The 26,056-nt window shown below is 48.2% G+C and overlaps 1 protein-coding gene across 3 annotated transcripts in view; it reads left to right on the forward strand.

Moving 5' to 3' along the window:
• The first annotated feature begins 3,538 nt into the window (after positions 1-3,538).
• The window catches only part of EPHX1 (epoxide hydrolase 1), a 38,159-nt gene continuing 15,641 nt past the window's right edge, over positions 3,539-26,056 (forward strand). The window contains exons 1-2 of one of the 3 annotated variants that reach the window (XM_069545486.1): positions 3,539-3,812; positions 23,996-24,183. In XM_069545486.1, the coding sequence (XP_069401587.1) occupies positions 24,001-24,183 (183 nt within the window). In that variant the 5' untranslated portion in view covers positions 3,539-3,812; positions 23,996-24,000. Of the gene's footprint in view, positions 3,986-20,728; positions 21,218-23,995; positions 24,184-26,056 lie in introns of those variants that run through there. The other 2 variants (XM_069545484.2, XM_069545485.2) reach the window with 2 other exon arrangements.

Genomic DNA, 26,056 nt, shown 5'->3' on the forward strand with positions numbered 1-26,056 from the left:
GAATACTGTAGTTTCCTCTGTTGCCTGTGAGTACTTTCTCTCTCAACTGTGGCTCTGCCTTTTAAGTGGGAGGCTTTCCCCAGTATCTGGTGGTCTTTTACTATTTAGAAGTGAGGCGTTAAAACACCAACTGGAAGAACTGTGCACATGGTGCCCAGTACCCTAATTGACCTCAGGGGAGGGTGGCTAGATGGTGAGCCAGCTGTTTTGTTACAAGGCCCCCAGGTGTCTCTATCTGCAGCTCTTCTGCAGGTTGGCTCATTTAGTTAAGAGGCAGATCCTCTTCTTCCTGCTTAGGGATTAGTACCTGGGAACGGTGTTCTGTGGACTCAAGTGGGAAGGCACTGAGAAGGGACTCACAGGTTAAAGTGAAGACTTGTTGGTTCCACTATTTTCAGTCAGGTGCCTCATCCCTGTTGTACCTGGGCCCAGTAGTGCCCCTGAGGTGGAAAGAGTCTCAGTTCAGTTTCCAGAAAATAAATCCCTGGTCGGCCAGTGAGGGACGGCTGGTCACTGGCTTGAAGTAAGAACAAGCAACAGAAGGTACAAATTCTCCTTATACGAAGTTTAAATTAGTTCTCCTAAGGTTTCGTTTTGTTTTCCTTCCAATTTGTGTGTGTGTGTGTGTGTGTGTGTGTGTGTGTGGTAGGGAGGAGGGGGGCGGCGGTGGGTAAAATACACAGAACAGAAAATTTGCCATCTGAACCATTGTAAGTGTACAGTTAGTTGAGTAGTATTTAAGTACATTCATTTATATTGTCATGCAGTCATTACCACTACCCATTTCCAGATCTCTTTCCATCTTGCAAGACTGAACTTCTAGAACCCTTTAAACAATAACTCCCCATTATTGAGTCTTTTCCTTACATTCTTGGCAGACTTGGCTTGAACATGCAGGGACACTCAAGATCTACCATTTCCCACATCCACCCAAACTCCTACCTTCAGAGACTCCCCATACCTCTAGCTCCTAAGATTTTGCAGGGCTGTAAGGCAGGGACTAGCAAACCTTTTCTGTATAAGGGCCTGATAATAAATATTTTAGGCTTTACATTTAACTACTCACTATAGTCTGAAAGCAGCCACAGATGGTATGTAAACAAATGAGTGTGACTGTGCTCCAGGAAAACTTTATTTACAAAAATAAGTTGTGGGTCCAATTTGGCCCGAGGGCTATAGTTTGATGATCTCTACAAGTCTAGGGCAAGAATCTGCCTGCTTCTGGGTGTAGAAAGGTTTTTAGCTTTATCTGTTCTGCTAAATTAGTCGACTGATTTTCATCTTAAAAAATTCATGATATCCCTCCTCTGCGGTTATCTTTTCTCCCAGTCACCTTGTCCTTTTGGAGTTTATAGCTTTTCTGCACCTCGGTGGTGATTTTCATGGTGTTTTCAGTAGGGAGCTGAGATAAAGATATATGTTTACTTGATCCACAATTTTTAAAACTTTTAATTTCAAAATAATTTAAAATTTATAGTAAAGTTGTTGCAAGAATAGTATAAGGAACTCCCATAAACTCTCTACCCAGAGTTACTAATTGCTAACATTTCACTGCATTTACTTTGTAATTCTCTCTCTCCATTTATATATATTATATATACATGTATATATATACATATACAAATATGAGATGTATATATAGTGTATGAAATGGAATGAACATTTCAGACATGACTCCTCAAATCCTTCAGTGTATATTTTCTAAGACCAAGGATAGTCACTTAGAAAAATATTCGTTCTCAAAATCAAAATATTTAGCATTAATATACTGCTATCATTTATAGACTTTCTTCAAACATCCCCAATCGTTCCAATAATATTCTTCATAGAAACGGTTTCTAGTCCAGGATCTAGTCTAAAAGCATCATATGTGTTTCCATGCCTCTTCAGGCTCCTTTCACCATGAACGTTTTTACCTGCCTTTCCTTGCCTTTCATGAGCCTGACATTTTTGAAAAGTATAGGCCAGTTGTTTTGCAGAATATTACTTAGCTGGGTTTCTTTCCTGAGGTTTCCTCACGATTAGACTCATCTTATGCATTTTTGGCGTAAAAGATGTTGTTTCCTTCCAGTGACTCAGGAATCGATCTACAGTTTTCATCCCCCCACACACATTATTTTTAATTCTCCCCGATGTACCTGGAAACTCTCCAGACGTTTGTACAGAAGAACAGCCTTTGTTTTGACTTTTAAAAAGCACATAGTTTATTCTAGAGATCACATTATACCCATTCTTTCAGTCCATAAACCTTTCAATAGCTTTTGACTGAAAGCTGAAATCTGAAATCTGACTGTCTAAATTTTGCCCTGCTGAGTTGGACTCAGTGCCTTATTTATTTACTGTGTCTAGGTAGATTGTACTTTGGAATATCTAGCACTAGCTTAGATTTCATATTCTAACGCTGGGTGAATGATCTTAAAGAAGGTATTCATAAGGCCTGGACTCCATCGTAGGCCTGTTCATGCTGATCGTGCTCGGCCACCTTTCCAATGGACTCTGAACTCTGTGTTTAGTGCCTATGAAAACAACAACAGAAGGAAAAGACCCCCTCCTGACAGGGGAACCTTGAAGATCGTATCTAGGTTACTCATCGCCTAAGAGAAAACATACACTAATCACCCTTTCCTCCAGACAGGCCATAAATTTTTCTGTATCTATCTGAGTGTAACCTCGGGTTTATTGATTACTGGCTAATCGTTTGACTGAGCACATGAGCACGTAGCACGTGAATCATGGAGTTATTGGGATTGTATTTTCCTTGGTTTATGTAAGTCTCAAGGAATTTGGAGTGGTGGGTTCAGACACGTACGCATGGGGTATAAAAGATTTTCATAAGCGCTAGTCTGGGTCCTTGGCTAAGAGGAGACTCTGCCTTGGGCCCGCTGGTGTAATAAACTGCACTCCACTATCTGCAATATCCTTCTGAGTGAGTTTGTTGAAATCTAACAAGAACGTATGTCGAGGATTTTAGGACACAGGAATGAGGAGTGAGGTTACAACCTCACTGCAGTTTTTTTTTTTAATACAAAACTGACAGTTTTACTGAGATATAATTCACATACTATAGAATTAATCCTTTTAAAGTGTACAATTCAGTAGTTTTTAGTGTATTCACAGAGTTATGGTGGTATAGTCATCACCAATATCTAATTTTAGGATGCTTTCATCATCACTGAGTTTGAAAGATAACAAATTTGAGTCCCTTGGTAAAATGGCCAGAAGCAGAGCTTCTGTTTGAAAGATTTGGTTAGGCATGGAGGAATCTCATAGACTGCAAGTTTTGAAGGAGTACAGAGATGTCAGAGACTGCAGGGATGAGATCAGGCTTCACTAGGAAGGTGTGGGATTAAAGAACAGTAGGTCATATTTGGATGCAGGAGAGCATCCTTTCCAGGAATACTACATAAGCAAAGGTTTGGAGAGGGAACTAAGTTGAGTGTTTTTATTAGCCAGGAACGAGCTACGCTCCAGGCGTCCAGCTCCACTTTGTAGATCTCAGTCCTCACCATGAAGAATTCTTTGTGCGGGTTCAAATTTCACTCAGACTAGTGTTTCTCAGACTGTGTGTTGAAAGACGGGTTTGTTTGCTTTAAAATTCCCCAATCTGTCCTGGACACACAACACACGTGTAAAATACAATAACAATGAACTGGTTAAAAAAGTTACACAAGGCTGAAGCTTGAGGTTTGTTTGTTTATTGATTCAGTGACCAAGAACTTCGACACCGTTTCTGACCGCAGGCTGCACTCTGAGAGCCCTCTTCCAAAGCAGAGGCGGGCTTAGGAAGGTGCAGAGTCATCCGGGTGGCCCAGGTAACAGGGGCGGAGCGGGACTGAACCTCGGTGGCCCGGCCCGCCCGCTGGGGGGCCGAGCCCGGGCGGGGTCAGCGCAGGGTAGTCAGGGGACGCGCGAATCGGGAGCAGGGGAACCCGGAGAGCCGGAGCCGGAGGGACCGCCAAGCCCAGGAACCAGGGAGCCGACGACCGTAAGCGCTCCGGGGCGTCTGCGCAGTTTCCGGGGGCCCGGGCGCTCCCAGGGTGCAGGGGCACAACGCGATCCCGAGGGCTGGGGGACGCTGGCGGCGGGCGCCGCACAGCCAGGGCTCCGGGGAGACTTTCACACAGGCCTCCGCCGCCGCCCCTGCCCCGCCGCCCGCAGCTGGGTCCCGACCGAGGCCTCGCCGCGTGCGGTCCGCAGGCGCTTGGGATTCCGGGAAGAGGCCCGCACGCGCTCTGCCAACCGAATGCGGGGGGAGGGGGCGCGGGGAAGCGCGGCGGCGGCCCCCTTGCCTGGCTCTCCCGGGGAGTACAGCTTCCAGGAGGCGTCTGGCTCATACTGCACTTGTTTGTCACCGGAGTCCTAAACAGACCTCAAGTCTTTTGGCTGAGACGTCCTCTCTCACCATCTCTAACCGCGGTTCCAGTTTTTCTCTCCCGCTCCAACCCCGCCCAGCTCAGCGCCCAGGAAAGGAAACTTGGGTCCGGGGAAAAGAGTTCACCGTGCATTAGGAGCCTAGGGATGTGACCAGTCTAAGGGCAGCAGAGACCAGAGACTCCTGCAAGCCTCCCTCCCCGGAGGGATGCTGGGGAACTTAGCCTCTGGCCCCTCGCCTGCCCGGCCCTTCTGAAGCCTTCAGGGTGCAGGTGCGGGCTCTGACGATGTTGTGACTCTGATTTTGATTCTTTTAAAGCTGCGCCTCCCACCCCGTTCACTCTCCTCTACTATATGAACTTCTGGCTGCACAAAGATGTGTGGGCCCCTGACGCAGGGATGGACAGACAGCCCTCTCTTAGCCCTGTCCCTGCCCCGTGGGCTCTGTACAGAGAATAGGGTTGAAAGGTAAGGGGCTGGTGGGGAGGGGCGGGGGAACCTCTGCATTCGGCATCTCAGCACCCAGTACATCGGATGTATGAGCTGTTGCGGGAAATTGTTGAGAACATTGGGATTTATGCCCGTTTGGGTGCCACTCTGCAGACTCCTCTGAATATACCATTAAAAGTTAACACTTGAAAGAAGGGGCCCCAGTCTGGAAAGTAACACTGTCTTCTGGTGTGGTGGTTGCATCCTTCTGGGAGTAGGGGCTTGAGGACCTTGTGGAGGTCTTTCACTAGCCCTAGTAGGTCTGATTTAGCAAGAAACTCTGGGCTTCCCCGGTGGGTCAGGGGTAAAGAATCTGCCTGCAGTGCAGGGGAAGCGGGAGATGTATGTTGTATCCCTGGGTCAGAAAGATCCCCCCGGGAAAGGGCATGGCAACTCACTCTACTATTCTTGCCTGGAGAATTCCATGGATAGAGGAGCCTGGTGGGCTATAGTCCATAGGATCTCAAAGACTTGGAAACAACGGAAGTGACTTAGCACAGCACTGAGAGGGTTCAGCAGTTTCTCTTTCCCAAATGTCCACACCTAGAAGGGCTTTGTGTTGACTTCTTCATGTTTCCCGAGCAAATCCAGAGGACTGACCATGTGTGCAGGCTCTGCCCTGGGCACGGGGGCTCAGCAGGGAACATGTCTTCATAGAGTCTATAGTTTTGTTGGGGGAAAGATGGACAATACGCAAAATAAATTTGCAAAATATAAAGTATGTTAGAAAGCCATGTGTGCCAGGGAGAAAAACAAAGCACTGAAGAGAGAAGTCGGGGGTGGGGAGCAGAAAGGTGGAATGAGGGAGTGGCAGGCCGCTCTCTGGAGGGGCGGCACACCAGGTCAAGCAAGTGCAAAGGCCCCACACCAGGCATGCGCCTGGCATGGGTGAACTTTATGTCTGTTTGCTGAGTGTGGGCCAAGCTGCCACCCATGTCCTTTGGTGTGAGTGACCTGGATAAACTGAACTGGCCCAGCCTGAGAACAAGAGGCTCCTCCACCTCCAGTTCCAAGAAAAAGAAAGTCTTCCATGGAAAATAACTGTTCAGCAAGGCAGCCAGGATGAACTTCAACACCATCTGCTCCAACCCACATGCTCCCTGTGTGATCCCACCTGCCTCCCAGCTATGCCTTAAGCACCCTGGCTGGTACAGACTTACGGGAGTGGGAGGTCTGTGGGAAGTGACGTACTGGGGGCTCTTTGGGCAGAGGGACCCTTAGCGAAAGGGCTTCGGATCATTGGAGGAAGTGGAATGCCTCCCCTAGCCCCCTCCTGTGGTGTCATTGTTCATGTCTGAGGTCTAAATCCAGCACTAGCTGGAGGTCACAAGGAGCCCCCGTGTTATCACTGCACAGTGACCCACCCATGGACATAACCCAACATGCCCAGACTTGGTCTTTGCTGACTTGCACCTTGACTTTGTTCCCAGCATCCTTTCCTGCCCCAGACATGAGAAGGGAGGGTCTGCCCAGGTTCTAGTTCTCCATCCTTGAGCTGAGATAGTCAAAGAAATGAGACACAACTGGGCTTAAAACACAAGGCAGGGCTCAGTGTGTGCTGCTCACTGCTGCCAAAGAAAGAGCTCAGTGCAGACCCACTTGGGCTGGAGTGGGCAAGGAGCAAGCCTGTGGTGACTTGAGGGGCCTCTAGGATCCCATGCTCAAACCCCACCTCTGATCAAACCCTACATCCCATCATGAGTGATTCATTCCTTTGAGAGGTAATACAATGATGTGAAAGAGAACTGGCTAGAAAGAAGATCCGGCTGGTGTCCCAACCCTGCCAGTCAGGTCCCCTCTGTGGACCTCATCCATGAAATGAGGTTGGACTTTATAATCTGCAAAGCTTCTTATAGCTCTATTATGTGATGATTCTGTGCATAAGAATCCAAAGGGATCTTCAGAAAAGGAAATAGGTTAGTGGGGAATGATCAGCTTTGAGGGGCTGGGGTGGACCTGCAGCCTATGCCAGGCCCACTGAGGGCAATGTCAAATGGACTGAAGGGCCACACCTGGGGTGTGGGCCCGGGACAAAACCCCAGGCAGAGGTTGGGGGCCAAGGGTTAAGGCAGAAGGATCACTTCCCAGCCCAGCTGGCCCTGTGGATTACCCCTGGACTGCCTATGGGTGGCTCTTGGCCCAGACTCTAGGAGCAGAGGATCCAGGGGCTGTGTGGTCAGGTAGGGAGGTTGCAGCAGGGAGAAGCCACCCCAGAAGTTCGCCCTAGAGGGAACTGAAGCCTTGCCAAGGAGCCAGCCGCCTCCACCTCCCTCCCTGACGGGGAAGTGCTGGACGCTCCCTTGTGAAGGGGACAGCTGTGCAGTCCTGCCCTTGCACACTGTATTACTGAACAGGCGATTATACAAACCAGGTTCAAACTGAAACCGTCTCTTCTGCCATCAAGGGTATATAGCCAGCCCTCGTAACCCTGGGTTTTGAGGCAATGGATGTGGAATCTGCCAAGACAGTGGGCTGACTGCACGCCACCATTTTATAGAAGGGACCTGAGCATCCATGGATTTTGGTATTTGGAGGTCCTGGAACCAGTCCCCCATGGATATTGAAGAATAACTCTGTTTACATTCCTGACGGAGTTTTATCCTTTGTCACCGGAGAGCAGCTATTTTCACTCTCTAAAGTCTAGCCTGAGAGCATATCTCCAGGCAGGCTCCAGGACCTGCAGGGGAGTCTTCCTGTCCACTGGACCCCATTGTCTGTGTCTTGGCTTTGCTGTCAGACAGCAGACACTGTTGTCACAAGGAGCCAGTTGAGGGCACCGTCCAGTTACTACAAAGCCACATCTGCTAAACTCTCCATCGCCCTACTGAAAGTGATTGCATTATGGGGGAAAAAGAATACTCCTCTGGGGAGTTTAAGGACTTTCCGGAGGATTCCATTGCTAACCCACAAACAGAGACCATGGGGCTTGTCCCGAGTCAGGCAGGAGCAGGAGTTTTGGCTGCCTTTAACATTTGGGAAGATTCATAAACAGACTGCATTAAAGTGCAGTTTTGGCACTTACAAGCTGGGTTAACTTGGGCAAACTATTTAACTTGTTGAAGCTTCATTTTCAAATCTCCTTAAAATAGAAAAACAAAACTATTAACATGCCTTACTTCTCGGGGTTATTGTAGACCATGAGATGTTGTGCTTAGAGTCTTCCCACCCCCATAGCCCGGTCCAGGGCTTCGTCCAGGGAGGTGGTGGCACCCAGACGCCTAGCGATATTCTGGAAGGGTTCTGAGCACCCCTACCCCCTGTGGGCCCATTGAGCTGGCTCTAGCTGGGCTGTGGTCTGCAGTGTGAACCGTGAGGGTGGTGGGAAACTGATCAGGAGTGAGCGGGAGGCCAGGTGCCTCCGGCTCAGGGATCCCTACTGTGCTCCTCGCTGGCCGGGCCTGGGACTCCACCCTTCCCCGAGGACCACCACCTCGGGATGTCCACCAGCAGCTCAACCTGGGGCTTGGCTTTTCCTGCGGAATGAGTGACCTTTGCAATACTGGTACGGCTTTCCGGTTGCATCACTCTTGTCAGAACTGGAGAGACTTGAACCTTTTGGAAAGTAAGAGAAACACAGGTTCCACGCCACGCTCCATGATTAATCCCATGAGTGCCAAGGGCTCAGGGAAATCTGCCTCTCTTACCAGCTCTCTGGGGGAAAATGGATGGCCTTTCCTGCTTTCCAGTTTTCTCCCTGTGAACCAAGTTGTCCCTGTGAGAAGGCAAGAGCAGGCAGCCTGATGGCCAGCTGCGGGGAGGTGGCCCCTGCCCTCACCCAGTTATGTGGTTATGTGCCCCCTTCCCACAGTCAGGTCTCAGGGTCACAGTGATACTGTCAAGATGGAACATCTTAATTTCCAAGTTGCCCACTCGACCTTTGGTTGAACACCAGAAGTATTTTTAGCGTTTGCATTTCTTTTTGCCACCTAACATTTCCACAAGCAGACTGATCCCACCAAGACAGCAGCAACGCAGAATATTCCTCTAAACCCCGACCCGAGTCCTTAGGACTGCAGTATGTGAGCACAGGGACACCTTTCTGTGCATTTTAGACACCTTTCCAGCTCAGGTGACCGCGCTGTGGCCCAGCCTGCAGTGCTATCCTGTTACACACTACTGGGGAAGCTCCCAGACCCGGAGCACACTGCTGAGAAAAGCCGCTCTGGATGGGAGGGAGGGGAGAGGGTGTGGTTAATGGTGGGAAGGAAATCCAACAGGTGTATTATATGGCCCACGCCTATTATCTCCTGAATAGGAGTCTTTCTCTCCTCAAACAGAAAATGCCACGTATTGAAATTCCAGGAAGGTAATGCTTTTGCCTCATAGGCAGTGAGCTGTGTTCCACTTGGGTTTTTCCTTTGGTGATTTAGAACCAACGGACAACTTGACAGGTCTTATTTTAACTGACAAACATGAGATGGAAAGGGCTCAAATAAAACTCCCTGAGTGTGAGCATGTGCACCCTGTGGGGTAGAGAGAGAGTCTGCTCCCCCACTTGTGTTGCTTAACTAAAAGTGTGGGCTGAAGGTTGAGTGAATGAGTTTGTGGCCACCCCTGCTCCAGGGGTGTTTAACATCTGTGGAGGTCGCCGTCCCCTCCCTGGAGGTGCTCCGGGCCAGCCAGCTCACTGCATGGCCCCCCTTCACCGTTCCAGACTCTCCTGTCAGATGCTGAGGCTGCCCCCTCCTTATCCCAGACTGAATCCTCCTGCCAATGCAGGAGACGCGGCTTCAATCCCCAGTCCAGGAATATCCCCTGGAGAAGGAAATGGCAGCCCACTCTGGTATTCTTGCTGGAACAATTCCAAGGACCGAAGAGCCTGGCAGTCTACAGTCCATGGGGTCACAAAGAGTCGAGCACAACTGAGCAATTAAACAACAACAACATATCCACCTTGGAGCCCGCTGCTCTTCCCTCTTACAAAGAAACCTCCTTAACTTCCCACCTTTGTTCAGGTAGCACTTCCTCAGAGAAGGTTCCCTCAGCTTCAGGCTAGGTCTGTCTCCCCCACCTTCGTGTTCCAGGATCTAAAAACAAAAAGTGAATGCTCTTTTTGTTTTCACAGTCAAAAATTCCCTGTGTGGCCACTTTACCTTTGTTCACTCGGTAGGAGATGTACTTTATTCTGTCCATCTTGCAGACAGGGAGACTGAGGCATGGAGGAATGAAGTCACTGGCCTAAGGTTACCTGGCCTATGGCTGGCAAGTGGTAGAGCCAGGATTCAAAGCAGGCCATTAGTACCTGACCGCCAGCCGAGCTGGCACCCTACTCCACGATTTTCATCAGATCAGTGGTCACTAATTGTATTCTTCCTGTCTGTCTATTCAGGTGTGTGTATACATATATAGCTGGGAGCAGAGGGCGGGGTGACTCTCCAGGGCAGACAGGGATGTGTCTTCCTTCCCTCAGGACCCAGAACAGGGGCTGCCCCATCAGAAGGCTGCCCCCCACACTGTTTATACTTTTTTACGTCCCTTTGTTTTTGCCTGTAAACTACTTTTTTCTTTCTCCCGGATTCCGGCTCCAGGCTGCTCTCCCAGTTTTGGCTCCAGGTCTTTCAGGGAGATAAACACAGCCCTTACCCTACTGCAGAAGATTCTAATCAGCCCAACCCAGTTGACCTTACCCATGGACCCCATCCACCTGAGGCCCTGCCAGCCACTGGGATTCAGGGAGAGGGCTGTGAGTGGGGAGGCTGGTCATGTGCTGGGCTGTGCAGAATAGGGGAGGCGCCTGCACCCAGGGTTTTCCCCCACCTACCCTGGGCCTGAGTGCTCTCTCCCACATCGAGTGTCATGGTTGGGGAGCTCCGGGAACCCCAGATGTGGCCGTCTATTGGCCTGCATTTGAGGAAGAACGTTCAAGGTTTGTGTTGGCAGGCCAGCCTGAAGTGGAGAGGAAGCTGTCTGTTTTCCCCATTCTGCAGGCCGTGCCTTCCCCCACAGAGGAGCAGCAAGGCTGGGTAGGGCGGGGAAGGGTAGCCTGCCGAAGCACACAGATCCCCAGCCCCACCTTTCTCTGGCCCGGAGTCCAGGGGCCCACAGCGTACCCCTCTGCCACGCCATTGTTGGCCAGTGGCTGGCTTCTCCCAGAAGGAGCGTGAGGTTCTCATGTCTGAATCCCTGTCAGGAAGACTTTGGACGACAGGGTAGACAGAGGAATTCCCAGATGGAGGCCGAGCTGGGCCTTCTCCGCAGGCTCAGGACTGTGGCCACCTTCTTGGCCTCTTCTGGCTGAAGGCCATGTACATGGTGAGCGCTGACTTGGAGTTAGCTGGTAGCTTTCTATAGTTTAGGGAGCATTTTCCAATTGCGAGGTTCTAACCACCTGCCTGGGTTTGAGGAAGGAGAGTCTCCCAGTTCAGGCTGTGCCCCTCCCCACTGTGTTTGCCAGGATCCTGAGGCTGATCCTCACCCTCTAGATCTCAATCTTGACTCCAGCTTGGGCTGCATCCAGCCTGGCATTTCTCGCCATGTATGCTGCAGGGTGACAACATACAGCCTTTCCCAATTTGGAACCAGTCTACTGTTCCATGTCCAGTTCTAACTGTTGCTTCTTGACTTGCATACAGGTTTCTGAGGAGGCAGATAAGGTGGTCTGGTAGGCCCATCTCTTTCAGAATTTTCCACAGTTTGATGTGATCCATACAGTCCAAAGCTTTAGCGTAGTCAATGAAGCAGAAGTAGATGTTTTTCTGGAATTCTCTTGCTTTTTCCATGATCCACGGGATGTTGGCAATTTGATCTCTGGTTCCTCTGCCTTTTCTAAACCCAGCTTGTACGTCTGGAAGCTCTTGGTTAATGTACTGTTGAAGCCTGAAAGTGAAAACTCGCTCAGTCTTGTCAACTCTTTTGAGACCCCATGGACTGATTCTCCAGGCCAGAATACTGGATTAGGTAGCCTTTCCCTTCTCCAAGTGATCTTCCCAGCCCAGGGATCAAACCCAGGTCTCCTGCATTACAGGCAAATTCTTTACCAGCTGAGCCACCAGGGAAGCCCAGTTGAAGCCTAGCTTGGAAAATTTTGAGCATGACCTTGCTAGCGTGTGAAATGAGTGCAATTGTGCAGTAGTTTGAATATTCTTTGGCATTGCCCTTCTTTGGGATTGGAATGATAAGTGACCTTTTCCAGTTTTGTCCCCAAAGTAGCAGAAAGCTATTTAGGAGTTTTAACAGGGGCATGATAGGTCAGATTTGGGTTTCCGGAAGATCGCTCTGGCTGCAAAGCACACTGGAGGAGGCAGAGCAGGGGTAAGTGAACCCAGCTGTAGTCCAGGGAGAGAAGGGCACCACTTGGGCACGTGGGCTGGCTGGCGGTGGTGGAGCTGGGTTTGTGGTATAATTGGGAGGTGGAGCTTCTGGAACTCGCCTATAGATTGGATGTGGATGAAATGGAGGATGGGGGTGTTTCAAGGCCATCGCCTGGGTTTTTGGCAGTTAGAAGTGGGTACTTCCAGCAACAGGGAGAGGGAACCACAGAAGAAGACAAAGTTTCAGGAGACAAGTGCAACCTCAGATGCATTGGAGTAGGTTTTGAGACACTGAGGAACTGTCAAGTTGGCAGGTGGGTGCCTGAGTCTGTTGCTCAGAGTAGGTCTGGGTTAGAGATTCACGTGTGTGTCCTCTATCCAGAGGTGGCAGTGGGAACTACGTGCCCAGAAAGGACAGCCCCGTTTGGACACCAGTTCTCCCACAGCCCAGTCAGATTTCTTTACCCCATTTCATATGTTTGCCAGGCCCCCAGCTCTCAGATGCCCTTGGGTTTCCAGGTTTCCAGATTCACCTTTGTGTCAAGGGCTTCTTGGCCACTGGGAAGTCACACCAGCGAGTCTGTGCAGCTCTGGTGCTGCGAGGTGTCTGACTCACGCTTGGAGCAGGATCACAGGGAAGAGTCACTCTTGCGGTCTTCTATACTTTAGAAAATGTATGATTATTTTATTTGGGGGCAGATAGTTCATGCATGTGGTAAAAAACTTTTTTTCGACACACAGAAGTTTATCCAGCGAAAGTGTTTCCTCCTTACCGGAGGCCACTGTCACCGGCGTCTGCGTGAACTCTGACAGTCTCCACATGACTGTGTGTGTCCTTTGGTCTACCCCATTGTCACCCAGTAATCGTACACACTTCTTTTGTACCCTACTTTTTTCACGTACCTATCATAGAAATCTTTTCATATTAGCATATAGATTTACCTTCTGCACATATTCACTGTATGAATGTCAGACTATTTCACCGTCCCAGAAGATAAATATTTATATTGTTTCAGTCTTCTGCTTTTACCAAAAAAAGAGCTGTAGTGAATATTTTTGTGCATATGGCATTTTACTTAAACATAAACTCAGTATTTTGGAGGCAGAAATTCCTAGAACTAGAATTGCTGAGTCAAAGGTCATTTGTATCTTACATCCTGATAGGTATTACAAAATTGCTTCTCACCCAGGTTTTTATTTAAAGAAGAGTCTGAATAGTTGGGAGTCAAGTGGAATAATATCCTTTTCGTTTCTCAAGAATGATGGCACCATTCTTGACAACACCTCTTCGAGGAGCCAGCTACTGTGTTGTGTCTGTCTTTTGAGAACATACCTTTCTGTGACTGGGGCAGCGGGAAAAATGTTTATCTATCATGTTCTATAGCATTGAAATTGTATATAGTATTGAAAATTTTGAAAACTGAGCATTTGTTCCTAAGAGTATGTGCCCTGGAGGACTTGATATATTTTCTTTTCTCCCTGACTTTCTCAATCAGTTAGGATTACTTTAGGCTTTGTATAACAGAAAACTCAAAATAACAACAGCTCAAACAATCAGTTCAGTTCAGTTCAGTCGCTCAGTCGTGTCCGACTCTTTGCGACCCCATGAATCGCAGCATGCCAGGCCTCCCTGTCCATCACCAACTCCCGGAGTTCACTCAGACTCATGTCCATCGAGTCAGTGATGCCATCCAGACATCTCATCCTCTGTCGTCCCCTTCTCCTCCTGCCCCCAATCCCTCCCAGCATCAGAGTCTTGTTCGCATGAGGTGGCCAAAGTACTGGAGTTTCAGCTTCAGCATAATTCCTTCCAAAGAAATCCCAGGGCTGATCTTCAGAATGGGTTGGATCTCCTTGCAGTCCAAGGGACTCTCAAGAGTCTTCTCCAACACCACAGTTTAAAAGCATCAATTCTTCGGCACTCAGCCTTCTTCACAGTCCAACTCTCACACCCATACATGACCACAGGAAAAACCATAGCCTTGACTAGATGGACCTTAGTCTGCAAGGTAATGTCTCTGCTTTTGAATATGCTATCTAGGTTGGTCATAACTTTTCTTCCAAGGAGTAAGCGTCTTTTAATTTCATGGCTGCAATCACAATCTGCAGTGATTTTGGAGCCTCAAAAAATAAAGTCTGACACGGTTTCCACTGTTTCCCCATCTATTTCCCATGAAGTGATGGGACTGGATGCCATGATCTTCGTTTTCTGAATGTTGAGCTTTAAGCCAACTTCTTCACTCTCCGCTTTTACTTTCATCAAGAGGCTTTTTAATTCCTCTTCACTTTCTGCTCAAACAATATAGAAGTTTATTTTTCTGTTATACAAAGGAAGTTTGGGAGTAAGTAGTCCAGCGTTGGGCTGGTGGTTCTATGATGACTTCCATCTTTCCCCATCATCTCTGATTCCCATCCTCAAGATCACTTCATGGTCCAAAATGGCTACCAGAGTCCAGCCATCATGTCTGTGTCCCAGGAAGCATGAAAAAGAAGGGGAAGGGCAAAATGTGCAGCTTTCCAGCTGAGTCAGAGCTCTCTACATAGTCTTCACACACATACAAGACCAGTGTACCCTTGTGCAGGTTGTTCCCTGGACAAGGAAACCATTCATATCATCATCATCAGGGATTTGTATTTTTATTTCCAAGTGCTTTCTAGCAGATGGCAGTGAGGTGTCCTGTAACAAAAGCAGTATATTAGGTTCATTTTCTGACAGTATTTTGAGGAATGGATCTTTTCCTAATTCACACGAAGGTTCTGTCTGGATCACAGATGGCTCTGCCTCAAACACACTTCCAGCTCTTTGTCAACACCTAATCACCCTGTCATACTGAAAGCCAAGAAATGTAGTGTTTAGCCGGGCTTCTCTGACTAAAATAAAAATTTCAGTGCTGAGAAGGAAGAGGAAAACATAGCTGGCAGTCTGCCACAATATCTCAGTCTGGGAGCACGTCTGCTGGAGAGCCAAATCACTAAGGGCAACTGGGGTGGAATGCTGGGTTTGAATAATCTCCTGCCCTGGCCACCCGTTTCTCACACAACCATGAAAGACTCACCTCCCAGGTATATTTCTGTCCCTTGATCCCCTTGGGATCTAATTCACAGAAGGGTCCTCTGAATTGCAAACACGATTTCTAAGTTAAAACTCCTGAGTCAGCTTCATCATGATGAAGTAACAATTTATAAAAGAGATAAGACAGGGACTCCTTTCAGTTAATACAGGAAGAGATTAAATGACTGACCTCCAAAGCTTGTACTCAACTCTTACACTGAACGTGGATGTAGATTATTGTGGATCTTTGCTTATACCACGCACTTCCTCACTTTCATGTCTTTGCACATGCTCTCTCTCTTTTTTTACTTGTGGATTTTTAAATGCCCAATGAATTTATTTATTTATTTATCCTCACTGAGTCTTAGTTGCGGTACGCAGGATCTTGAGTTGTGGTATGTGGGATTTAGTTCCCTGACCAGGGAATGAACCTGGGCCCCCTGCATTAAAAACGCAGAGTCTTAGTCACTGGACCACCAGGGAAGTCCTTGCACATGCTCTCTTTTCTCCCTGGGTATATCTCCATTCCGCCATTATTTTCTGTCTGGTAAACTCCTATTCATCCCTAAAAACCCTACTCAATGACCCCCCTACTCCATGAAACCTTTGTGGCAGGCTTACCACTCTTACCTTTGTACACTTCTCTTCCATCTGTGTAGATATTATTGTATCTGTCATTCGAGGGATGTCATTTGTTCATTTGTTTGTCCTTCTAGAGCATGAACTTCAGCAGGCACAAGACTGTGTCTTATTCCTTGTGCCTGCAAAGAAGCCAGCTCACCATCACAGGCAGTGTTTGCTAAACCGCCCTTTGATCCAAAAGCAAGTTTATACTCGCTTTTCCAAGGCACCAATCCAGCTCTTTTATTTTCTTTAAAGGAGCAAAATGACTTCTTGATACTTTGTACATTCCAATTGCAAACAGAGTTTTCTTTTGAACTTTTAACATCAATCTCATAGTGAACTGTTTGTTTTAAAACTGGTGTTTCTGCCCCAGGCATAACAGAAATACTTTACATTCAGTAAAATTCTTAGCCCGAGTTTCCTTTTAACAATGCTAAAGAGAATTAAGCACAGCTTTTACTTGATCTCCTATATTTAAAATTGTCCTTTACAAGTCAAATCAAGAAAAACAAAAGAAAAGTGAAATAATAAATTGCTCTGTTTGTATCTTTTATGGGTAAAGATCACTATATTGCGCAGTTGACTGTTTCAGCTTGAACTAATTCCTGATTTTTTCCCCCAAGTTTCATAAGCACATGCTCAAACCTTCGATATAGAATTTGGGGACTTAAGTTGCATACAATCCCATTTCTTATCAGAGTAGTCAATTGTTGTTCAGATTTCCTTCTAAGTTCAACATCTTAGAACTAAATGACCACCATCTTCCAGTTATTGTGTCTTTAAAAATATCTGGCTGCTTTGCAACAAAAACTACCTTTCCCGTTTGAGGCCAACTAATCATTTTTTAAGGAAGGGTACTGTGGCTCCAGGGGAAAAAAAATGTTTTCATTCTGAAAGGCTCCTCACTTCCCCAATTCTTTCAACAAAGTATTTTGCCAGTATTCTGGAAAAGTGCATTACAAACAAAACAAAACAACAACCTAATTAGATTAAATATATTTTTGGAAGCTTTGGAGTAGATGAATTAACCTCCAATTTCAGATGCTAGCATAATAAAGCAGAGACTCTCATTTCACGTTGTATTATTTCTGAATTTTTCATAGTGTCTCCTAAATATTGATGTTTTTATGTGGATAGAATATTTTCTACACCAGCAGGAGCTGACCACACAGATGAGATAAATATAGCTTTCCTTGGAAACAGGAAGCCTTAGTAAACAGAATTCTGCACCCTAATGTAACTTCTCAGAACAGAAAAGAAGAATGGGGCCTACCCTCCAGAGACATCTATTGCAAAACTCTAGTAGCCAAGATGTATATAACCTTGTACTTTCCTTAACCTTCAAGTTTGTCTTCGGTGAGAGGAGGCCAGTAGATGAACACGCCATGCACTCTCCTGCTCCCAGTCTGCTTATGCAAGTCTTTGGCAGGGTCCTAGGCCTGTCATCTAACAGGGATAGGGACAAGGGTCCTCTGGGGTCTCTTGAGGCATGAAAATTTCACATAGTGATAGGAGCATGCATTTGTGGAGCACCTGCTTTGATCCTGTGAAGTTGGCACTATCTTCACTTTACATACGAGACCACAGATGCTCCCTGGTGACTCAGTTGGTAAAGAATCCACCTGTAATGCAGGAGACCACCTGCAATATATAGGAGACCTGGGTTCGATCCCTGGATTGGGAAGATTCCTTGGAGAAGGAAATAGCAACCCCACCAGTATTCTTGCTTGGGAAATCCTTTGGACAGAGGAGCCTGGTGGGCTATAGTCCATGACGAACCAAGAGTTGGACACGACTTTGCAACTAAACCACCACCCCCACCACAGATGCTCAGGGCGATTTGGTAAGTTGGCCAAAGCCCTTCAATTGGTAAATGGCAGAGCTGGACTTTGAATTACTTGAACAAGGAAGCACGCTGCTGCTGCTGCTGCTGCTGCTAAGTCACTTCAGTCGTGTCCGACTCTGTGCAACCCCACAGACGTCAGGCCACTAGGCTCCTCTGTCTCTGGGATTCTCCAGGCAAGAATACTGGAGTGGGTTGCCATTTCCTTCTCCAATGCATGCTAGAAGATCCCTTATTGTAAACTCCAAAATGTTCCATTTCTTAAAGGTAGTCCGAGTTGCTGTTGGAGGCAAGGGGATTCCCATGGAATGAAGGTTCTGCAAGAAAGCCAGGCTGGCTCCTCAAATGGGAACACTAAAGTAGGCCACTGGGCCTCCCCAAATTCGCAAGGTGTTTGCATTTTCCTTGATGTTATGGTGGGACTGGGCGACACTTTGTTCCTAGGGACCCAGTGACTAGGTCTGCCCTCTAATGTCCCACCTTCTTCCAGGAATCAAGCTACTAGTGGCTGATTTCTGAGTCAGTAAGTCTTACTGAGTAAAGAAAGCTCGGGTTGGGGTGCCACAGTTGGGGGATGGCATATAGGCAATGGGGGGGCCTGCAACCATGGCCACCCCAGACTCCTTAGAGGGCATCCTGGGGGTGACTCCTCAGTGTACTGCTGAACTGAATCAATGAAGTTGCCCAAGTCTTGCCCTTCAAGCCTTTCTTTTCTAGACCTGTCTATATACTGCACTCACTGGAAAGTACAATATAGTGCTTGAGTCCAAAGAAAAGCACCGTGCTAAAGTCTCTTATTATAGATCAGTTTTGCTTGTCTTTGTCCTCTATACAAACGGAGTCACGTAGTGAGTTCTCTTTTGTGTCTGGCATCTTTGGCCCAGCGCTGTTTGTGGGACACATCCATGTCACTGTGTGTAATTATAGATTATTTGTTCCCCTTGTAGGGTGTTCCATCGTATCAGCAGACCACTAACTGCAGTGGGAGGACATTTGGATTATTTCTAGTTTTGGCTTCTACACGTCAGACCTGGATCATGTGGCTATGAACATTCTAGGTTGTGATTTTTGGCAAACACGTGAACACGTGGACACATTTTGGTTGGATCTCTACTTAGGAGTGAACTGCTGAGTCATAGAGTTGGTATCTGCCCAGTTTTAGTAGATCCTGCTAAACAGTCTTCCAGAGTGACTGTACGAGTCTCTTGTTACATGTTTTTGTAGTGATTAACAATTTTTATTATTTATTTTTGTATATTTATTTGTCTGGCTGCATCAGGTCTTAGGTGCAGCACTCAGGATCCTTTGTTGCTGTGCACCAGTTCTTTAGTTGTGGGGTGTGGCTCCGGAACACATGGGCTCGGTAACTGTGGCTTAGTTGCTCCAAGGCATGTAGGATCTTAGTTCCACAACCAAGGATTGAACCTTTGTTTCCTGCATTGCAAGGTGGATTCTTAACCACTGGACCACCAGGGAATTCCCTCCTGTTACATTTTAATTCATCCTAGTTTCTCTCCTAGGACTGTTACCTCAGTTCCAATTTGGATGGGACCCTCCACCTGCCCTTCCATCTTAAAGGTCAATGTCTTATCTGTGTCCAGTCGTCGGACTGAGGCCCATCAGCCAGAAGTGGGCCTGAAACCCCAAACCCCCCAGCTTCAAGTGTGTATTTGCACTGATTTGGAGAGGACAAAAGAAACAAAAGCTGGAGGCTGGGGGAAGATAGGAAAGACTCCTGCAAGGAAGGTGACTTGGTTGATATGGCAGCATTGCCCCAACTTCTTTCCAAGCCTTCTGGGGTCCCACTGCCCTCGAAGTTGCAGACTGTAAGAAGGAGAGGTTATGGAATTTCTCCTCACCAGGAAAAGAAAGTTGGTAAAACATGAGAGTTGGGCTGCTGAGACTTTCACTGGCCTGGCTGGGGGGCGGCAGGGTTCTCTGGAGCTGTCACGTTTAGTTCAAATTTCTGCTGGTATCTTGGACTCTGTGGATGTGGAGTCATGGTTCCACCCTTCCTCCATAACCAGGAGGGTACTTGGATCCAGCTTTCTGCATGGGACCAGTTTACCAGTCTGTGTACAGAGAGAGGCTCTGCAATGCTCACCTGTTACCTTCAAAATGATATTTTCTCTTTGCCTCTTGATTCTGTAGAAGGGTCATAGTCCCTCCTACCTTGGTCAGACCCAAGTGTTTATTCAATAACTGTTGAGATTCCTGCATCTGCCAGAACTGGGCTCAGTGTTCACTGGGATACCTTGGGGAGCAAGACAGACGGCCAGCCTTCTTTGAGTTTATAATCCAGTCTAGAGCAGGGGTTCTCAAAGTGTGGTCCATGGGCCATGAGCAGCAGCACTGCTTGGGAATTAGTTAGAAATATAGATTCTCTGCCCATACCGCAGATCCCTTGAATTGTTCAACAAGCTCCTCAGATGATCCAACACATACTGAAGTTGAATCACTGACCCGCAGTGTGGGTTCTCCACTTTATTGAAGGCAATTTCTCCCCCACGGAACATGTAGCAGTATCTGGAGACATGTAATGCCATCCCACACTGGGGAGGAGGTGGTATTACTGGCTAGAGGCCAGGGATGCTGTTCCAAGGCACAGGCCTACTAACTAAGAATTATCTGGTCCAAAATGTCAGTTGTGCCAAGGTTAAGAAACCTTGCCCTAGGCCAGTTACAATAGATGGCAGGAGTACAGTGGTTCTTTTCTCCTTTTCTTCTTTTCCCAGATGTGTTGCTCCCTGGCCACATGGCTTTGGGTGAGTTATGGCCACCCCTGGACTTAGTTTCCCCAGCTATGAAGTGAAGGGTCTGGGCTCAGGTTGCTGAGTTCCTCTTCAGCTTGGCTGTTCAATGGCTCCAAACTAGCGAGACTGGCCGGCCCAGGGAAGTTGGACTGGTGCAGCCCTTCTCTTCCCCTGCAGGTGGGGCTTGGGGGATGGGGTGGGAAGCTGTGTCACTGCCTGGAGCCACCCCCTCCCCCAGTCTAGGCTGCGACAGCCAGAGTGCCGTTGGCCTTGGCTTTCCCGGTGAACAGTGCCTCTCCCCCTTGTGAGCGATGTTTCTTCAACCGGCCCCACCCCCAGAGAGCCCGCGCTGGGGAGGAGAGCTATCAGCTGGCTCCACGCCATCGCCTGCTTTGTACAAAGAGCTGGACAGGCAGAGTGGCGCCGTCTCTCCTGAGCCTCAGACTTCCACTTTCCTCATATTCTAAATAAAGCAGCAGCCCTGACTGGGGAGATCCGGAGGTCTGAGGGCAGCCTCAGCGCTCCGAGACCCTCCACGCCCCTGGCAGTGAGCGTCTGTCTAGGCTTTCACTCGCTGGCCTGGGAGAGTGCGGGCAGAGTTAAACCTAAGGATGGGGGGGCTGAACTCTGATTGGTCGGACTCATAGGCCCCGCCTCTTCTCGGAGTTCGCGGACCAACCACCTCCTTCCTTATGGACCCGCTGCTCCAGTGCGCGAGGAAGGGGAAGGTCTTGTTTATTATTATTTAATTTGGGGGGAAAAAATATTCTGACCTGAGAGAAGCTTCCCGTGCAGTCGTGGCTCGCCTGTGCTCTGACTGGGACCCAAAGGGCAGGTATGAAGGCTTGAGGCTGGAAACGGATGCTGAGAGGAAATAAGATGGTGTGGGTAGGTCGGGGTGGCAGGAGCAACATACCCAGCGACAGCCCAGGAATGAATGCTTTGACGACAGATTCTAATCCTCGAAAGTGCGATGTGATTTGCGGCAAGTGCCTTGCCTGCCCTGGTTCTTACCTTAAGTGATAAAGAAAGTTCAGTGAAATTTGGTTCTTTAGTGGATGGATTTGCATGCGCCACGGTTTATCACATCCCTTGAAAACCCACCAGCAGACAGTCAATGCCTGTTACACTGGGCTAGCCTAGAGCGCCTTGCTTCAGGTGCATTTAATACCTGCTAATAAATAAAGGGTAGTTAATAGGTGGCAAATTAACACGCTGCAGTGAAACTTGCTTTGTAATCTGAGATCAATAGCACTAAAGTACCTTCCTTGAACCAAGAACTAATACTCTCATTATCTTAATTAAGGTGCAAGAGAAAGGGCTTTAAACTTTCTCCTTGAATCTGTTACTTTGCCCTGGGCTCTGCCAGCATGGCCCATCATGGTGCCCCTTGTCCAGGTCCCCAGAGTTTAGATGCAGTGCCTGAATACTGATCATTTCAACACTCTAGCTCATGGTTCTGTTTGTTGTCGAAGTCCAAGGGAGATAACTCTCTGCACACATATCAGATCTGCTAGGTGGGTAGTACCCAGCAATTGTAAAAAGGCGGTGGAGGGTGAAGGTGGCACCTGCAGTCTCCTAACATGGAGCTGGGTGCAGTATTTCACAACTCTGTTTCCCTGGCTGCTTCCCAAGGAGCTGCTCAAAGGGTGAGGACTCAGAGTTCACATGGACAAGTGAAAGCCCTGGGATAATTCAACACAGAAAAGGGAAAGTAGGGCATTTATAACCCAGCGGAAAGTGACAAGCGTGCTCTTGACCTCTCTGTGCTGAAGTCAGGTAAGGAAGATGATGTGTATCATTCACTTGGGAGATTAAAGTTAACCCCCTTGTTCATCATGACTGCAGCTCCCATCCTGCAACATCTTATTTGCATCCACTGTATATGTTGATTGCACACATATTGGCAAAATGCCTTTCTTTGCCAGACGTTATGCTGGGCACTGTGGTCAGGGCAAGGACTAGGATAGACACAGTTCTTGTCTTCCCAGCTCCAGACTCTTACGTTATGACCCACCTGGCCAGTGAACCACATCTGTCTCTTCCTACTGCCAAGGGCAGCTCTGCTCTCTGCCTTCCGTCTTTTCCCACATGCTCCCCAGCACCTCAAAGTCCCTGCCTTCGAATAACACAAAGACTAGCAGCTGGCTCTTCTCAAAGGGGAGGGGTTTCCCTGGCAGAGACAGAGCATCTCTTTGTGGGAAGTGGGAGAAGCCTGTGCATGTTTTCTTGGCAGAGCAAACCGCAGGGCCTTGGCAAGCCCCCAGCAGTGGATAGAGGGCACACTGGGGTGGGTTTGGTAGCGGCATCCTTCCCGTGCCCCAGGTTTCCAGGGGGCAGTTGGGCTGGGCCTGGGAGGTGGCTCTGCAAAGGTCTCTGGCCTGAGGATGGAACCCATATTCACACACACTTCTCTGACTGTGAACCTTCAGGGGAAGGGGGGTTACTTCCTTGGAAACGTGCAAAACAAATAGCTAGATGATAATGCCGAGCCATTGTCGGCCTGATACTGGTTTACAGGAACTAAGCTCTTCTTTTTTACCCTTTTGCGAAAAAAGTAGGGGAGTCAGACAAATGATTAAAACATCTGAGTTTATATGAAATGTAATAAGCAAGTCTGTAGACAGAAGGTAGATTAGTGGCTGCTTGGGGCCAGGGTGGTGTGGGGGACTAGTGCCGGTAATAGTTAAAGGGTACAGGGTTCCTTTTTGTAGTGATGAAAATTTTCTCGAATTGTGAATATGGTTGTATGTATCTGTGAATATACTGAAAACCACTGGATTACATGGTATGTGAATTAAATCTCAATAAAACTGTTGACAACCAGCTGAGATATATGCCCACATTTGGGCCACCGAACACTCCCCTCAACCCCGGATGCACTTAACCTCCCAGCTCTTCAGACCTCCCCACTTGCCCTGTATGTACACCCTGAGGAGAGGCCCCTCTCAGGGAGAGACAGCAAAGGGCAAGCGTGACTCTATCTTCTCTCCTGAGCCTGCCGCTCAGAGATGTCCCTGCTACTCCTGTGGGGGAGGGATGTCACAACAGTGGAGAGAAGCTTCTCAGAAATGTCTGGAGGAAGAGACCCCCTCAGAGAACCATGAGGCCTCAGACATGCAGAGCCCACCATCCAAGGCTATGCAGAAGCCAACCCAGCTTCATCTTTTCTAAATCTGATTAATGAATTCCATAGCTTGGTAGGATTATGGTGATTTTTGTGGCTTTCTCAATTGTTTTCCAATTTTTCCATACTATGCTTAAGTTGGGCTTCCCTGGTGGCTCACCAGTAAAGAATCCGCCCGCCAGTCCAAGAGATGTAGGTTTGATCCCTGAGTCAGGAAGATCCCCTGGAGAAGGAAAAGGCAACCCTCTCCAGTATTCTTGTCTGGAAAATCCCATGGACAGAGGGGCCTGGCGGGCTGCAGTCCATGGGGTGGCAGGAATTGGACAGGACTTAGCAACTAAACAACAAATGCTGATGTTATTTTTCATGTCAAAAGTACACAAAATCGAGGGTTGGGTGGGAAAGAAGTCAGGATTCTGGCGTTTCCAGCCAGAGGTCAAGGGCCGTCTGGCAGACTCTGTTGTTGATGGGCTGTTGCTTTTGCAGGAGTCATGTGGCTGGAAATACTCCTCGCCTCAGTGCTGGGCTTTGTCATCTACTGGTTCGTCTCCAAGGACAAGGAGGAGACTTTGCCCCTTGAAGATGGATGGTGGGGGCCTGGGGTGAGGCCCACAGCTGGGGAGGATAAGAGCATCCGCCCATTCAAGGTGGAAACATCAGATGAGGAGATCAACGTAAGACACCTCTTTCCAGGCGGCTGAGCAGAGGGGAGGGCGGGGAGGCCCCATCTGGGGTTGGGCCTCAGGCTGGGCCTGGCACCAAGGAGGATCTTCCGAAGTGGTCCCTCTAGGGCTGCTTTCTGCCTGCTTTTCTCCCACTGGACTCACCTACTCTGCCCACGCATCCCTTCTGCTCCTTCCCCCTCCTCTGTCTCCATGTTCCTGGTTCCCAAGGCCCAGTAGTGCCCGTGCGAGGAAACAACTGCCCGCTGAATCCAGCTATCTACATTAAGGGTCACAGAGAGCAGCTGTTTCTGCCTCCTCTGTGCCCCACCTGAAACCCTGGGGATGAGCTTAAAGGCAGAAGTGAGGCCTTCTTGGAGCCTGGGTGGAGATCATGAGTGAAACCAAGGCTGTGGTGACATAAAAAGCTGCAGCGCAGAGAGCCTGGCCCGGGGCCAGCTGCAGCCAGGCACCTGCTGTGCGTTTAGCCCCCCGTGATCACGTGCAGTGACTGCGGTCATGTAGAAACTGAAGCTCAGAGAGCCAAAGCCGTTGATGCACAGTGACCGAGATAATAAGCTGGCAGATTTAGACCCAGATCTTTTTAATGCCAAAGCCTGGGCCCCGTCCTCCGCACACAGCTGGAATCACGAGGGATAGGTGTGACCCTGGAGTAGGCTAAGCTGAGAGCCAGGCTTGAGCAGGACCGGGAGGGTGGGTGGGACCTGGGACATCCCTACCCATCGTTTCTTTCATTCTGTGGGTATGGGAGCACCTTCTGTGTGCAGACCTAGTGCCAAGTACTTGGAAGAAGAGAGAGAGCCTTCTCTCAAAGAGCTTCTCGTCTAGCAGGTGAGAAGAGGAGCAGACAATGAAGAATCCCCCTGCAGTGCAGGAGACCCGGGGTTGATCCCTGGGAAGATCCCCTGGAGAAGGAAGTGGCAGCCCACTCCAGTATTCTTGCCTGGAGAAGTCCATGGACAGAGGAGCCTGGCGGGCTACAGTCCATGGGGTCACAAAGAGTCGGACACGACTGAGTGACTAACACACACATACTCACATATAGTGTATCACTTAACACTGGTATCAGAGTCAGCAAATCTATTCTGCTGCCTTCTTTTTTTTTTTTAATTTAATTTTGATTTTACGTTGGAGTATAGTTTATTTACAATGCTGTATTAGTTTCAGATGTACAACAAAGTGAATCAATTATGAATATTACATGTATCCATTCTTTTTCAGATTGGAACCCACCTGCAATGTGGGAGACCTGCGTTTGATGCCTGGGTTGGGAAGATTCCCTGGAGAATGGAAAGGTTACCCACTCCAGTATTTTGGCCTAGAAAATTCCATTGACTGTGCAACCCATGGGGTTGCAAAGAGTCAGACACAACTGAGCGATTTTCACTTTCCCATACAGGTTATTACAAAGTATTGAGTGGCGTTCCCTGCGCTGTAGTGTAGGTCCTTGTTGGTTATCTATTTTATGTATAATAGTCTGCCCCCTGCTTTTAGTACAGCTCCCATGCTAAGAATAGTTTTTACACTTTTAAATGGTTGGAAAAAATCAAAAGAAGAATAATACTTTGTAACATGAAAATTACCTGGCATTCAAATTTCAGTGCCCATAAGTAAAGTTTTATTAGAACACAGTCACTCCCATTTGTCCATGTACCATCTATGACTTCTTCCATCCTACAAGAACGGAGTAGGTTAGCTGCGGCTCAGAAAACCTAAGCTACTTATGATCTAGCCCTTTTGAAAAAAGTTGGCCAAAAGAACAACAGAAACAAAAAAGCTGGCCACCCCCTGCCGTCTGTGTGCTGTGTGCTTAGTCGCTCAGTTGTGTCCAACTCTTTGTGACCCCATGGACTGTAGCTGACAA

This window comes from Ovis canadensis, chromosome 12, assembly GCF_042477335.2.
Source record: "Ovis canadensis isolate MfBH-ARS-UI-01 breed Bighorn chromosome 12, ARS-UI_OviCan_v2, whole genome shotgun sequence".
In the NCBI taxonomy this organism is placed as follows: Eukaryota; Metazoa; Chordata; class Mammalia; order Artiodactyla; family Bovidae; genus Ovis; species Ovis canadensis.